Raw genomic sequence first — 12,545 nt, 5'->3', positions numbered from 1 at the left:
AACAAAAAAATCTACTTCTGTTATTATATTTATGTGGTGGCATAGCATTTTTTTTCACAAATGCAATTTTATTAGCTCGACTTTTTTTTTTTTTTTTTTTTTTTGAAGTAGAGGTATTGTTATAGTCGGGTCGGCGTTGCCGTTGCCGTTGCCGTCCGCAAACTTGTACCTGGATCATAACTTTTTTATTTCTTGGTGTATTGTCTTCATACTTGGCCACAACAACCCTTGGGACAAGACCACACTAACCTTGACCTTCATCCATAAATGACATTGACCTTCAAGGTTAAAAGTCCAATTTTTGCTTGTTCATGCTGTTATTGGCTGTAACTTTGTTATTTTTGAATGGATTGTCTTCAAACTTGAACATAATAATCTTCAAGGATATCCCTTAAAAATAACCCTCCAGACCTTGACCTTCACTCATAAATGACCTTGACTTTGAAGGTCAAATTATTGAAATTTTCATTTTTTTGGCTATTATTGGCTGTAACTTTGTTATTTTTGAATGGATTGTCTTCAAACTTGAACATAATTATCTTCAGGGATATCCCTTAAAAATAACTAGACAGACCTTGACCTTCACTCATAAATGACCTTGACTTTGAAGGTCAAATTATTGAAATTTTCATTTTTTTGGCTATTATTGGCTGTAACTTTGTTATTTTTGAATGGATTGTCTTGAAACTTGAACATAATAATCTTCAAAGATAACTGTTAAAAATATACCGAAATACATTGACCTTCACTCATTAATGACATTGTCTTTGAAGGTCAAATTGTTGAAATTTTCATTGTTTTGGCGGTAACTGACTGTAACTTTGCTATTATTGAAGGGATCAACTTCATATTATAATAGAGCATTCTTAAGGACCAGACCTTGTTGTTTATCAAACCCAAATTTGCTTGGGCTCTTTAATGACCTTGACCTTGAAGGTTAAATTAGATTTGTGCATTAAATGACCATAATTATATATTTATTGGTGTGTGTGTGTGTGTGTGTGTGTATATATATATTTACAACAACAACAACAACAAGAATTGCGTAATGTTTCTATTTATAGAATTGCGTCATTGTTTATATTTATAGAATTGCGTCATTGTTTCTATTTATAGAATTGGGTCATTGTTTCTATTTATAGAATTGCGTCATTGTTTCTATTTATAGAAATTGCGTCATTGTTTCTATTTTTAGAAATTGCGTCATTGTTTCTATTTTCAGAAATTGCGTCATTGTTTCTATTTTTAGAAATTGCGTCATTGTTTCTATTTTTAGAAATTGCGTCATTGTTGCTATTTTTAGAAATTGCGTCATTGTTGCTATTTATAGAAATTGCGTCATTGTTGCTATTTTTAGAAATTGCGTCATTGTATTGCGTCATTGTTGCTATTTTCAGAAATTGCGTCATTGTTTCTATTTTTAGAAATTGCGTTATGTTGCTATTTTTAGAAATTGCGTCATGTTGCTATTTTTAGAAATTGCGTAATGTTGCTATTTTTAGAAATTGCGTAATGTTTCTATTCATATATATATGCAAAATATATAAACAAAACTAATGTGACAAGACAGACCAACTAAATTTATAAAAAGGAAACGTTAAGATATGTTCAAACCTTTTTATGTTTGCGTTTAGAAAAAAGTAAAAAGTCGAGCGTTGCCCCCGCCCGGCGGTGGCTCTTGTTTGTTATTTGATAAACAGCTATGAAATTTGGACCATGTGCACAGTTTCAGATGTAGAATTGAACTTTGATATCAGCTGACCAAGATTTTTACAACGTGACCTTTGTTCTTTTTTCTTTGATGTTGATATGAAATTTTGACCTTGTGCACACTTTTAGATGTAAAATTGAACTTTGATATCAGTTGACCTTGATAATTTGACAAAGTGACCTACTTTTTTGTCCTTGATAAAAAGCTATGAAATTTGGACCAATTGCATAGTTTCAGATGTAAAATTTAACTTTGATATCAGCTGACCTAGATACATGTAATTTGAGAATGTGACTTACTTCTTGTCTTTTGATGAACAGCTAAGAAATTTAGACCATATGCACAATTTTTAGATGTAAAATTGAACTTTGATATCAGCGACCTAGATAATTTGATGAAGTGACTTACTTTCTTGTCCTTTGCTGTATAGCTGTCAAATTTGGACCATATATGCACAGTTTTAGATGTAAAATTGAACTTTGATATCAGCTGACCTAGATAATTTGACAAAGTGACTTACATGTACTTTCTTGTCCTTGATATACAGCTATGAAATTGGACCATGTGCACAGTTTCATATTTATAATTGAACTTTGATCTCAACTGACCTAGATTTTGACAAAGTGACCTACATGTACTTTCTTGTCCTTTGATAAAAAGCTATGGAATTTGTAACAGATACATAGTTTCAGATGTAAAATTGATCATTGAACATTATGAAAATGATTCATACTCTGACAAAACAACAAGTGTGACTATCTACCTGTTGTCATAAATAAAATTAAAAAAAAAGGAAAAACTATTTTTTTTCTTTAGTTTTCTTTTTCAAGACTTGTAAAAACGTTTTAATTGTTTGCTTTTAGGAAATCTAAAAAAGTCAAGCGTTGCCCTGTCCCAGCAGTGGTTCTTGTTAGGTTAAAGTTCTCTTGTAAAACTAAAAGCTGTTGTGGGATAAGATTCCATCCAACTGTTTGCTTTTAAATGACATGTTATCTGAAACAGTTCACCAATATTTATGAAAACTGCTAACGGGTAGTTTGCTTGTTTCTTTTTGAAGATCTTACCAAAAGTTATTCAAGAAGTTTTTAATGGTTCCACTTTATTTTTATGCTTCCAAAGGGTGAGCATATAGTCACCGTTTTGTCCGTCCATCCGTACAAACATATAGAACCATAACTCTGTTATGCCTAATTTTGGAGTTATTGCCCTTTGTTTATTTTTACACTTTGAACTTTGTCCGGGACTGTGATGATGATAACTCTGTAACTTTAAGAGGTATCAACACGAAACTTTGTAGAAAGATAGATCTCATTGAGTAGAAGTGCCGTGCAAAAGAACCATAACTTTGCCTTGCCTTATTTTGGAGTTATTGCCCTTTGTTCATTTAACACTTTGAACATTGTCCAGTACATAGTTCTGAAAGTGTAATAAATATGAACAAGACACTTTGTAGGTAGATAGATGTCATTGGGTAGATGTGCAGTGCACAAGAGTCCTAACTCTGCCTTGCCTAATTTTGGAGTTATTGCCCTTTGTTCATATTTACATTTTGAACATTGTCCGGGATATAACTCTGACACATTAAGAGATATGAACAAGAAACTTTGTAGGTAGATAGATCTCATTGGGTAGATGAGCAGTGCAAAGTACAGTAACTCTGTCTACCCTACATTTGGAATTATTGCAGCTTGAACTTTGTCTAGGACATAACTCTGAAATTATAAGAGGTTTCGGGAGCATCACCCGGTGCAACGGGTTCTTGTTTAAAAAGCTTGTACTGTAATAAGTAGAATTTTTATTAGTGGAAGTTTGTCTTGATCTTTAATGTTGGCATGTGATTTACAATTCTATATCATACTGCATAATGAGACTTGTGAAAAAAATCTAGGGTTGAAAATTGACTGAACCTGCTATGAATTTGGAACTGGTCATAATCAACAATTGGATTTTGTTGTATAATGATAAGTTTAAGCAATATTATAGAATGCAAGCTTCTTACTTTGTACTTCTAGGTGCCGTTTTATCAACAATTGTATGCCCGGTTGTAGCTACATGTAAGATATAGTCAAGTTATTGTCTGTACTACTTTAACACTTATTAAAGTATTTAAAGGTTTAAGGATCATGACCTCAGTTTATACAAATATTTTTTCTTTATTTTAGAAATCTCTTCTGCGAGAGCAGACTGTAACAGTATACCATCTATAGATAATACGAAAAATAATGCAACCGGAAGTGGACCTTTTGCAGATGGAACTGTCATCAGGTTTGATTGTGAGATTGGTTTTAACCCAGCTGGAACAAGTCGTGAATACCGGTGTTCTGGTACACAATGGGTAGATGGAAACCTAAGGTGTGAGGAGATTTTTTGTTCACATGTTGAAACACCAGAAAATGGGAAGGTAGTCAATGTTCCCACTTATAGGGTGGGAACAACAATACAGTTTGAATGCAATGAAGGTTATGACATGGTGGGATCTAGCAATAAAATGCTTTGTCGAATTGATGGGAATTGGCTGCCACTAGAACCACCAGTATGTAATATTAAAATGTGTGGCGAATTTGGATCAATTCAGTTTGGTGAAACATTTCAAGATAATAGTTATATTATAAGAAATGGGTATGGAAGCATTACTGAAGTAACATGTGATGAAGGCTATATTATAAAAGGATCTCCACATGTAAAATGTAGGGCAGATGGAACTTGGGGCACAAAACCTACCTGCGAGTTAAGCACATGCCCTCCTTACCCAGGCTTGAACTCCTCATGCATAAGAGATGCAAATCCTTTTGGCCCTTACCTTTTCATTAACTGTAGGGATGATGTGCCAGTGACCAAAACAGGACCTGCTCAGGCTGAATGTATCAAGGGTGCATGGGATTACTTAAACTTGGCTTGCTATTGCCACTGTAAAGTTGAGGCTGATTCGCAGACAATTTCCTTGCAAAATGTTGTAAATGGCTACTTGGTGCATGATAAAACACTAGAATGGAGCTGTAAGAACGGTTATGAGAAAAAAATGCCGGATACATTTCATTGTTTTCATGGAAATTTGATAAAGCCTGAATGTATTATCAAATACAAGCCTACAGTCAAAACCGAGCCTACAGTCAAACCCGAGCCTACAGTCAAACCCGAGCCTACAGTCACACCCGAACCTACAGTCAAACCCGAGCCTACAGTCAAACCCGGGCCTACAGTCAAACCCGAACCTACAGTCAAACCCGAGCCTACAGTCAAACCCGGGCCTACAGTCAAACCTGAAACAACAACATACAAACCACCAGACACTGATGAAAATGCTAGGACGATCAATCCTCCTTCAGAGTCAAACAGTCCAGGTTTATTTACAATTTTATTACTAGTTGCCTGTGCAGTAATATTAGTTGTATCACTGTTAATAATATGTTATTGTGTGCCGTACTGCAAGAAAAATTGTTTTTGCATTGATAATTCAGATGGAAACTGTGAGTTAAACAAAAATTGTATTTTATATCGTTCTCTCTGTTCCAAAGACAATACGAAATGTGGAAATGAGAAAGAAAAATGCCCGTGTGTTACAAAGATGGTGGACGCTAATGGTGATGTGGATGGTGATGGCAGGGCGAAAAAACCCTTCTTTGTAGAGGCCGAATATACCCAGCAAACACAAGACGTCACACTGACGTCGGATGACGGTCGGAAAAAACGGTTGGATTTGAAAGTTTTTTGACGTAATAATCTGACGTCAGTTAGACGTCAGAATCTACCCATTATCTAACCATTTTCTGACCATCTTCCGACCAAAATCTGACCATTATCTAACCAGTTTCTGACCATTTTCCGACCTAAATCTAACCAGTTTCTGACCATTTTCCGACCTAAATCTGACCATTTTCTGACCTAAATCTTAACCCTTTTCTGCCCTAATTCTGACCATTTTCTGACCTTAATCTGATCATTTCCCTAATCCTTCTTGTTTTACCACGTTTTATTACATGCTTTCCAGTGTTTTATTGTAATATATCAGATGATTATATTCTGATAAACCACTAGTGAAATTTATAAAATATAATTTTCACTGTAGCCGGACTATATCTGAATGCGGATGAAAAGAAAATCATAACTAAATGGAATAACAGGCAGAAATAAATGCCGTCATACGTAAATTTTGCTTCTTTAGGAAAAGAAAGTCGATGTCACCATACATCATGTTTAAAATGTAACAAAATTAGAGAAATCTAACAGAACTATATTTCAAAATTGATGATGTGACGTCATGATGTGATGACGTCACAAAGGAGAATGCGCGACGTTACGCTGCAAAATTAGTAAAAAATACTTAAAAACACTTAAAAAGCATGAAATAAACAGAAAATTTATTTGTTTTACATATAAGATTGAAATATATTTCATTCGTGAACACCAGCTATTATATTTTCACTCGTGGCTACGCCACTCGTGAAAATATTGCATCTGGTGTTCACTCAGTGAAATTATATTTCAATCTTACATGCAAAACAAACAAATATCCTCTATATAAATAATTTCTGGCCAATCCTGATTTGATCAAATTTAATGTAACTCATTTTTCAAGTAACTTTAATATAATTTATTCAACTCGTGCAAAAAATTCAGTATTGAACTTATATACACTCATTCAATATCCTCTATTTATGTTTTTTTTATTTAAAATAAAAGTTGCAATTTAAAGCTGATACATACAGTTTTAGTAAATACTTTCATAAATTAAACAAAATAAATCATAAAATAAGTTTATAACAAAACAAAATTAAAGTATTACAAAAACAATGACATAAATGAAGCTAAGAAAAATATAGAAGATATTCAAGTTTCTTCTATAAATACATGATTTATTTTCAACGAGTGGTATGAAAATAAATTTTCACGGGTAGCAGTAACCACGAGTGAAATATGATAATTTTCATACCACAAGATGAAAATAAATCTTGTATTTATAGAAATGACTTGAATTTTCTATTATGTACTTTTTCCTTTTTAACCTTATAAATAAGTGAGAATTCCCTTTTAATTTTGTTTATTAGTTGAATTTAGAAGAAAGTAGTTCGTGAAGACACAAGTGAAAAAAACAGAAAATATCAGTGAAAAATAAATTTTTACAGTGAAAATGCGATAATAAAAATACGCATTTTATTTCATCAATATTTCTCAATATATCATTTATAAGTATATAATAAATACAAATATTAAAGAACAAAACAATGTATGTACATTTCTATCAAAGTTTGCCTTATCAAACAAAATAATAAAAATATTAAATATAACTTTAAGAAAAGTTAAAAGATTCGGATAATAATGTTTCAAGCAATTAATGACAGATTTTCAGTATTTTAACTATATTTCTACAGCATTACTAAAACATTTAGTGCTATTTTGCATATTTTGACCTCCTTTTGATAATTGTCACTAACGTAAAAATTACTTCCTTTTAGTTACTTCACAAAATGTTACTTTTAAATATCCATGAGAACTGGCACGAATTTGAAGGTGTGATGCTTTTCGATATATGACCTTCTCTCACCACCCCTTGTCTGTCAGGAGGATATGTTAATGTCCAATGGCGTTTATGATATCATTTTCACTGAAAAAAATTTTTTTATGAAAAATGGAAGAAATAACAAGCAAAAATGTTTTTCATGGTTATCTGCCCTTTAGAAATTTTGAAAGTTATCTTAACGAATGAACATCTTTCCTAGCTGTTTAGAAGTGAGTTTTAACGAAAATTAAAAGTAAACATAAATACTGAAAATTTAAAAGGCCGCTTCAAAACTCCAGTTTAGTATGGATTAAAGTATTAATTAAATTTACAAAAATCTTACTTTCCCATGTTTCTTTTTACATTATCACGTATTTCTGTCCCTTTGACCTTTGAGAGCATGTCCAACACTTGAACTACCTGAAAAGAAAATTATATTCTAACTTATGTATATTCTACTTTTGAAAATAGAACGGTTACGCAAGTCTTAAATTTTTCATAGTTTCAAATTAAAGATTGCACATAAATTGTTGATAATAAATGTATGTTTATGTACTACGTTTTGTTAAAAAGTTTGTTCTGTTTTGATTGTTCTGATTACATTTTTCCTACTAATGATTAAATGAAGCGTCATTCTATATTACAAAATTATAATTAGATAATCAGCTGATAATAAATCAAGTCGCTCTTTAATTTATTTCCCGTTCATTTATTAGAATGATAATAAAATCTGGTGTAAAACTCATTAAGGTAAGATTTATTCTGATTAAAAATTGGTCCGATTGAAAAAATGTCGAAATGTCTGGGACCGAAACGTCTTTGGTTATTTGGGACCGAAAGGTCTTGGTCCGAAATCGTACAAATTCATACTCAATTCTCAGATTTTAACTGACAAAACATCACAGTTTAATAAGAATATGAAAAGTAAGCATTCTCTTTGGTAGTATTGAAAGGAACATTATAAACTCTTCACGAGCAGAGTTAAAACATGCCAAATTTGAAAAGATTTATTATCAGACATTATTGCGAAATTGTGTTACATTTTGCTTCATCTGTTCAAATAATGATAATTAAATTTAAGAATGCTTGCAATTATGCAAATATTTATCAAATACAAAGTAGAAATAAATTTAAATAAATTGAACTGACCTTTGTTCAAGAAAATCTAGAATATTCACTTTATCAACGCATCCCGATTCCTGACCCACCGCCAAAACGTACTTGTACGAAACACCTACGAATTTGAATTTTCCATCCACGTGGCTGTAGATTCGAATTATAATTATGTTTTCTTTCCTTTTTTTCACTTTGATTGAATGTTAAATCACTATTAAAAACTCGTGATTTTGATACATATAATGTACCACAAATGTTAATATTATAACGTTAAATGATTGGAACTCGTAAACAGATCTGTGGCTATAAATAGATTTCATAACAAGAACACATGTATCTTGTCTATATACAGCGCCACCTTTATGTTTTATTAGGTTGCAGCAACGCACACTTGGTCTCCAAAAGGCACTTGTATATATATATATATATATATATATATATATATATATATATATATATATATATATATATATATATATACTTGTAAATATATACACTTGTAACCCAAAGAACATTTTAAACAGTAGTTTAAATGATTACAACAGCGAATAAGGATTATTTTTTGTTAATTTTTACCTAACGTCAGGACATCGACCAGAACCTGACGTTAGTACGACGTCAAAAAGAAACGTCTAATAGACATCGGCTTTTGGACGTCAGATTTACGTCGTATTTTGGTCGCAAACGTCGTGACCAAAATCTTACGTTAATCCGACGTTATTTTAACGTCATGTGTTTGCTGGGAATGACTCTGGAATACTTTTTTCTGGAAAAAAATTATCTGAGGTTGAAATTTCTGTATCTGAAGATTTGTCCTCAGTAAGTCAATGGTTAATTGATAAAAAGTTATCGTTGCACCTAGGTAAAACTGAGTCCATTGTGTTTGGGTCTAAACAAAAGCTCAGGTCACATTCCAAATTAAACATAAATTTTAATGGCACTGCAATAGAAGCATCCACATCAACCAAATATCTTGGGGTAACTATTGATCAATACTTGTCCTTTGGTTACATGGCAGACTCGGTAATTCAGAAGGCTAACGCCAGGTTAAAGTTCCTTTACCGTAAGAACGATTTCCTTACACAGCATACAAAAAAACTGCTAGTCAATTCTTTAATTCAGTGCCACTTTGACTATGCCTGCTGTGTCTGGTATAATGGTTTAACTCGGGTCTTGAAAAATAAATTACAGACAACACAAAATAAAATGATGATATTTGTTGTAAACCTTGATTCCAGAGTTCATATTGGCCTTTCCAATTTAAAATCCCTTAATTGGTTACCAGTTTGTTAAAGAGTTGAACAAATTATGTTATGTCATGTTTTTAAGGTTAAAAACCAAATGGTCCCAGAGAACTTAAGTGATTGTTTTGTTTCTCAGGAATCTATGCATTCATATTGCACCAGACTGAGTAAAAAAGAAGGGTATTGTCTTCTTAAGGTTAAAGGTTCCGGGTCAAAGTCTTTTAGTTTTGTTGGTGCTAAACTATGGCATAGTCTTCCAACTTGTATTTCTGAAATTAACAAATTTCATCGTTTTAAGGTAGCCATCAAAAGTCACTTTTTAAGTAGCATGTAAGTGTTTTTCTTAAAATTTCTTGCAAGAAAATTTTATATGTTTGAATTATTTTTCGGCTCAGGTTTACTGTTTCATTTTTTGAAATTTGTTTTAAATTTTTTATTAAGACTTTAAAAACTTTATCTTTTTTGAATAGCGTAATCTATGGCATGTTCTTTCCTTACATACTCATAACAACTGTGATAATTTTTTTAATGTAATCTTTTCTTAATATGCACATGATTATTTCTTAATGTGATACTGACTTTTTATTTACATTACCTTACATTTTAAATTGTGATAATTTTAAATGATATCCTTCATTAATGTGATTTTTCTTATAATTAGTGATATTTTTTTCTTTTATGAAAGACCTCTCTTTGTCATGCCACCAAATGCTAAGGACCACAATGGAAATAAGAGCTTGCTCTTTTTTGTGTTATCCTTGGTTTTGCGAACATGTCATGGTTTACATAATATAGTATTTATTAATTTATTTATTCATTTATTTGTAATTGTTTTAATCTATATTGTGTTTGTTTATCATGTAACATGTTTACCTTTATGCCGAAATAAATCAATCAATCAGTCTGTCTGTCTGTCTGACTGCCTGCCTGCCTGCCTGCCTGCCTACCTACCTACCAACCTACCTACCTACCTATCTGTGACAAGCCATGCTATTATAATTAAATGCTAATCACTGGCCAGAGATAGGAAATTTTTGGGGAAAACTGGAAAACTTTGGTTAATGCATAGGACTGTATGTATAACTGATGTTTTGCTTTATTTAAGAAACTTTGTTTCAAAAGAAAATTTGTTTCAAACGTACTTAAAAATGATCTTAGGATACATATTTTAGTGATGGACGGACAAACAGGCGGACATACAGAGGATAAACCTTAAGAACTTCATTTCGGGACGAAATGGACAATTTTAAGAACATCATCTCCATATTGCTATCCTACTGTATGTTTATGAAGAAATTATCTAGTACATTTAAAATAATAACAGATTGCCATTGAAGGAAAACAGTAAAGTGGTTATAAAATTATAGAAAGATCCAAATATTTGTTTTTGCAACATTTTAAGTCTTTATTGATATAATCTCACTTGTTTACTCAGGTCGTATGTCATTATCGGCATTCTTTACATTAATTACATGTACCGATAAACGCTTCTTTTGTTAATTTGAGAGACTGATAGTCCAACTAATTAGATTTGTCAAAGAGACACCGAGATAATTTTGGACGGGCGCTGTCTTTTTCCGAGTCCAACCACGAACTGCATTTTTATGCACGGACGCTTCCCAATTAGAAGTTGTTGGGAGCGAAAACTAGAAAAGTTTCAAAGAAACGGTCTAAATTACCTGAAAGAGAACCGTTTTTTATGCAAGGTTCCAAATTATCATACTTCAAAGTCGAACAGAAGTCTAAATATTCCACTTGAATTTTTTAAATCGTTGAAAATTATTGAAAGCGGCCATATTGGAAATACAGAAGGAATGACGGGTGGGGGAAAAATCCCCGGATCGCCTATAGAAAAGTCGGGACCCGGGATCGTATTAAACATATAGTAATACCGGGAATTGACCACCTACTCTCGGTGTATTATTATTATTATCATCATCATTTCCACGTTTTTGTAGAGATTTCTGAAAAAGATTGATTTGTAGTAGTTATAAAAAATCTTTAAAAATAACGTATTTTTTTCACGATTTTCGGGATCGTATTAAAAAATATAGGGATCCCGGAAATTGACCAGTCTAAAAAGATATTTTTCAGATAAGCCGGGATTGTATTAAAACATATAGGGATCCCGGGAATTGACCAGTTCAAGAATATAGTTTTCAGAAAAGCCGGGATCGTATTAAAATATATAGAGATCCCAGGAATTGGCCAGTTCAAGAATATAGTTTTCAGAAAAGCTTGGATCGTATTAAAACATATAGGGATCCCGAAATTTGACCAATTCAAGAATATAGTCTTAATTTTTTTCCAATTTATTAGGCATATAATTATAAGTATTGTGATTTCCGCATTTTAAGTTTGTTAATAAATAGCTCTAAGTATATTTATATCCTAAGATAAATTAATTTAACGTTCATTACTCAGTACATACAATAAGATAAAAGATAATTATTGCAGGAATAACTCTTTTATTCACACACGAATATTTCAGCATCAAAAATAAAATGTGAAAAGGAAATTTTGATAATCTTACTTAGAAATTAAATAGTTTATATATAAATGAAGTCCGACGTCAGATCATACTGCGTTAAAGTCCGTTTAAATTGTCAAATTAGAAATTATAAAGTTGGATTTTTGAACATCTGTGATCATTAGGTGAAATTTCTGAACTGCCTTTTTATTTTATAACCCTGCCATGATTTCCCACATACGAAAATACAATGTAATTGTAGGTACATCTTAATGAATTATAATTATACTATACATGATGAAGCAAAGAAGAATTTCAATTTATATTACACTCCATATCAATTTCTAGTTTATTATCTTTAAAAAAATTGAGGACAGTTGTGTAGGTGAAGTAGTTTAAAACAACCAAAAATAACTTTAAAATTCTGAAAAAAATTTCAAACTATAAAAATGGAATTTCAGACAGTCCTCAGTAAAATGCAATTGTCGCACATATATGACAGGGTTT

The 12,545-nt window shown here is 31.8% G+C and overlaps 1 protein-coding gene and 1 long non-coding RNA gene across 2 annotated transcripts in view; one reads left to right on the top strand and one right to left on the bottom strand.

Annotated features, from left to right (window-relative positions):
- The window catches only part of LOC132729578 (sushi, von Willebrand factor type A, EGF and pentraxin domain-containing protein 1-like), a 31,112-nt gene extending 20,640 nt beyond the window's left edge, over positions 1-10,472 (top strand). Inside the window, exon 2 of the mRNA XM_060715360.1 lies at positions 3,874-10,472. Coding sequence (XP_060571343.1) covers positions 3,874-5,423 — 1,550 coding nt within the window. The 3' untranslated portion in view covers positions 5,424-10,472. The remainder of the gene's footprint in view (positions 1-3,873) is intronic.
- The window catches only part of LOC132729580 (uncharacterized), a 35,449-nt gene continuing 27,614 nt past the window's right edge, over positions 4,711-12,545 (bottom strand). The window contains exons 2-3 of the long non-coding RNA XR_009625639.1: positions 4,924-4,971; positions 4,711-4,797 (exon numbers count right to left, since the gene is read on the bottom strand). This is a non-coding gene — a long non-coding RNA (uncharacterized LOC132729580). The remainder of the gene's footprint in view (positions 4,798-4,923; positions 4,972-12,545) is intronic.

Source organism: Ruditapes philippinarum, unplaced genomic scaffold (assembly GCF_026571515.1).
Source record: "Ruditapes philippinarum isolate M1 unplaced genomic scaffold, ASM2657151v2 ctg9_1_1_1_1, whole genome shotgun sequence".
In the NCBI taxonomy this organism is placed as follows: Eukaryota; Metazoa; Mollusca; class Bivalvia; order Venerida; family Veneridae; genus Ruditapes; species Ruditapes philippinarum.
Note: the sequence above shows the minus strand (reverse complement) of the source record. Positions and strands in the feature narration are given on the sequence as shown.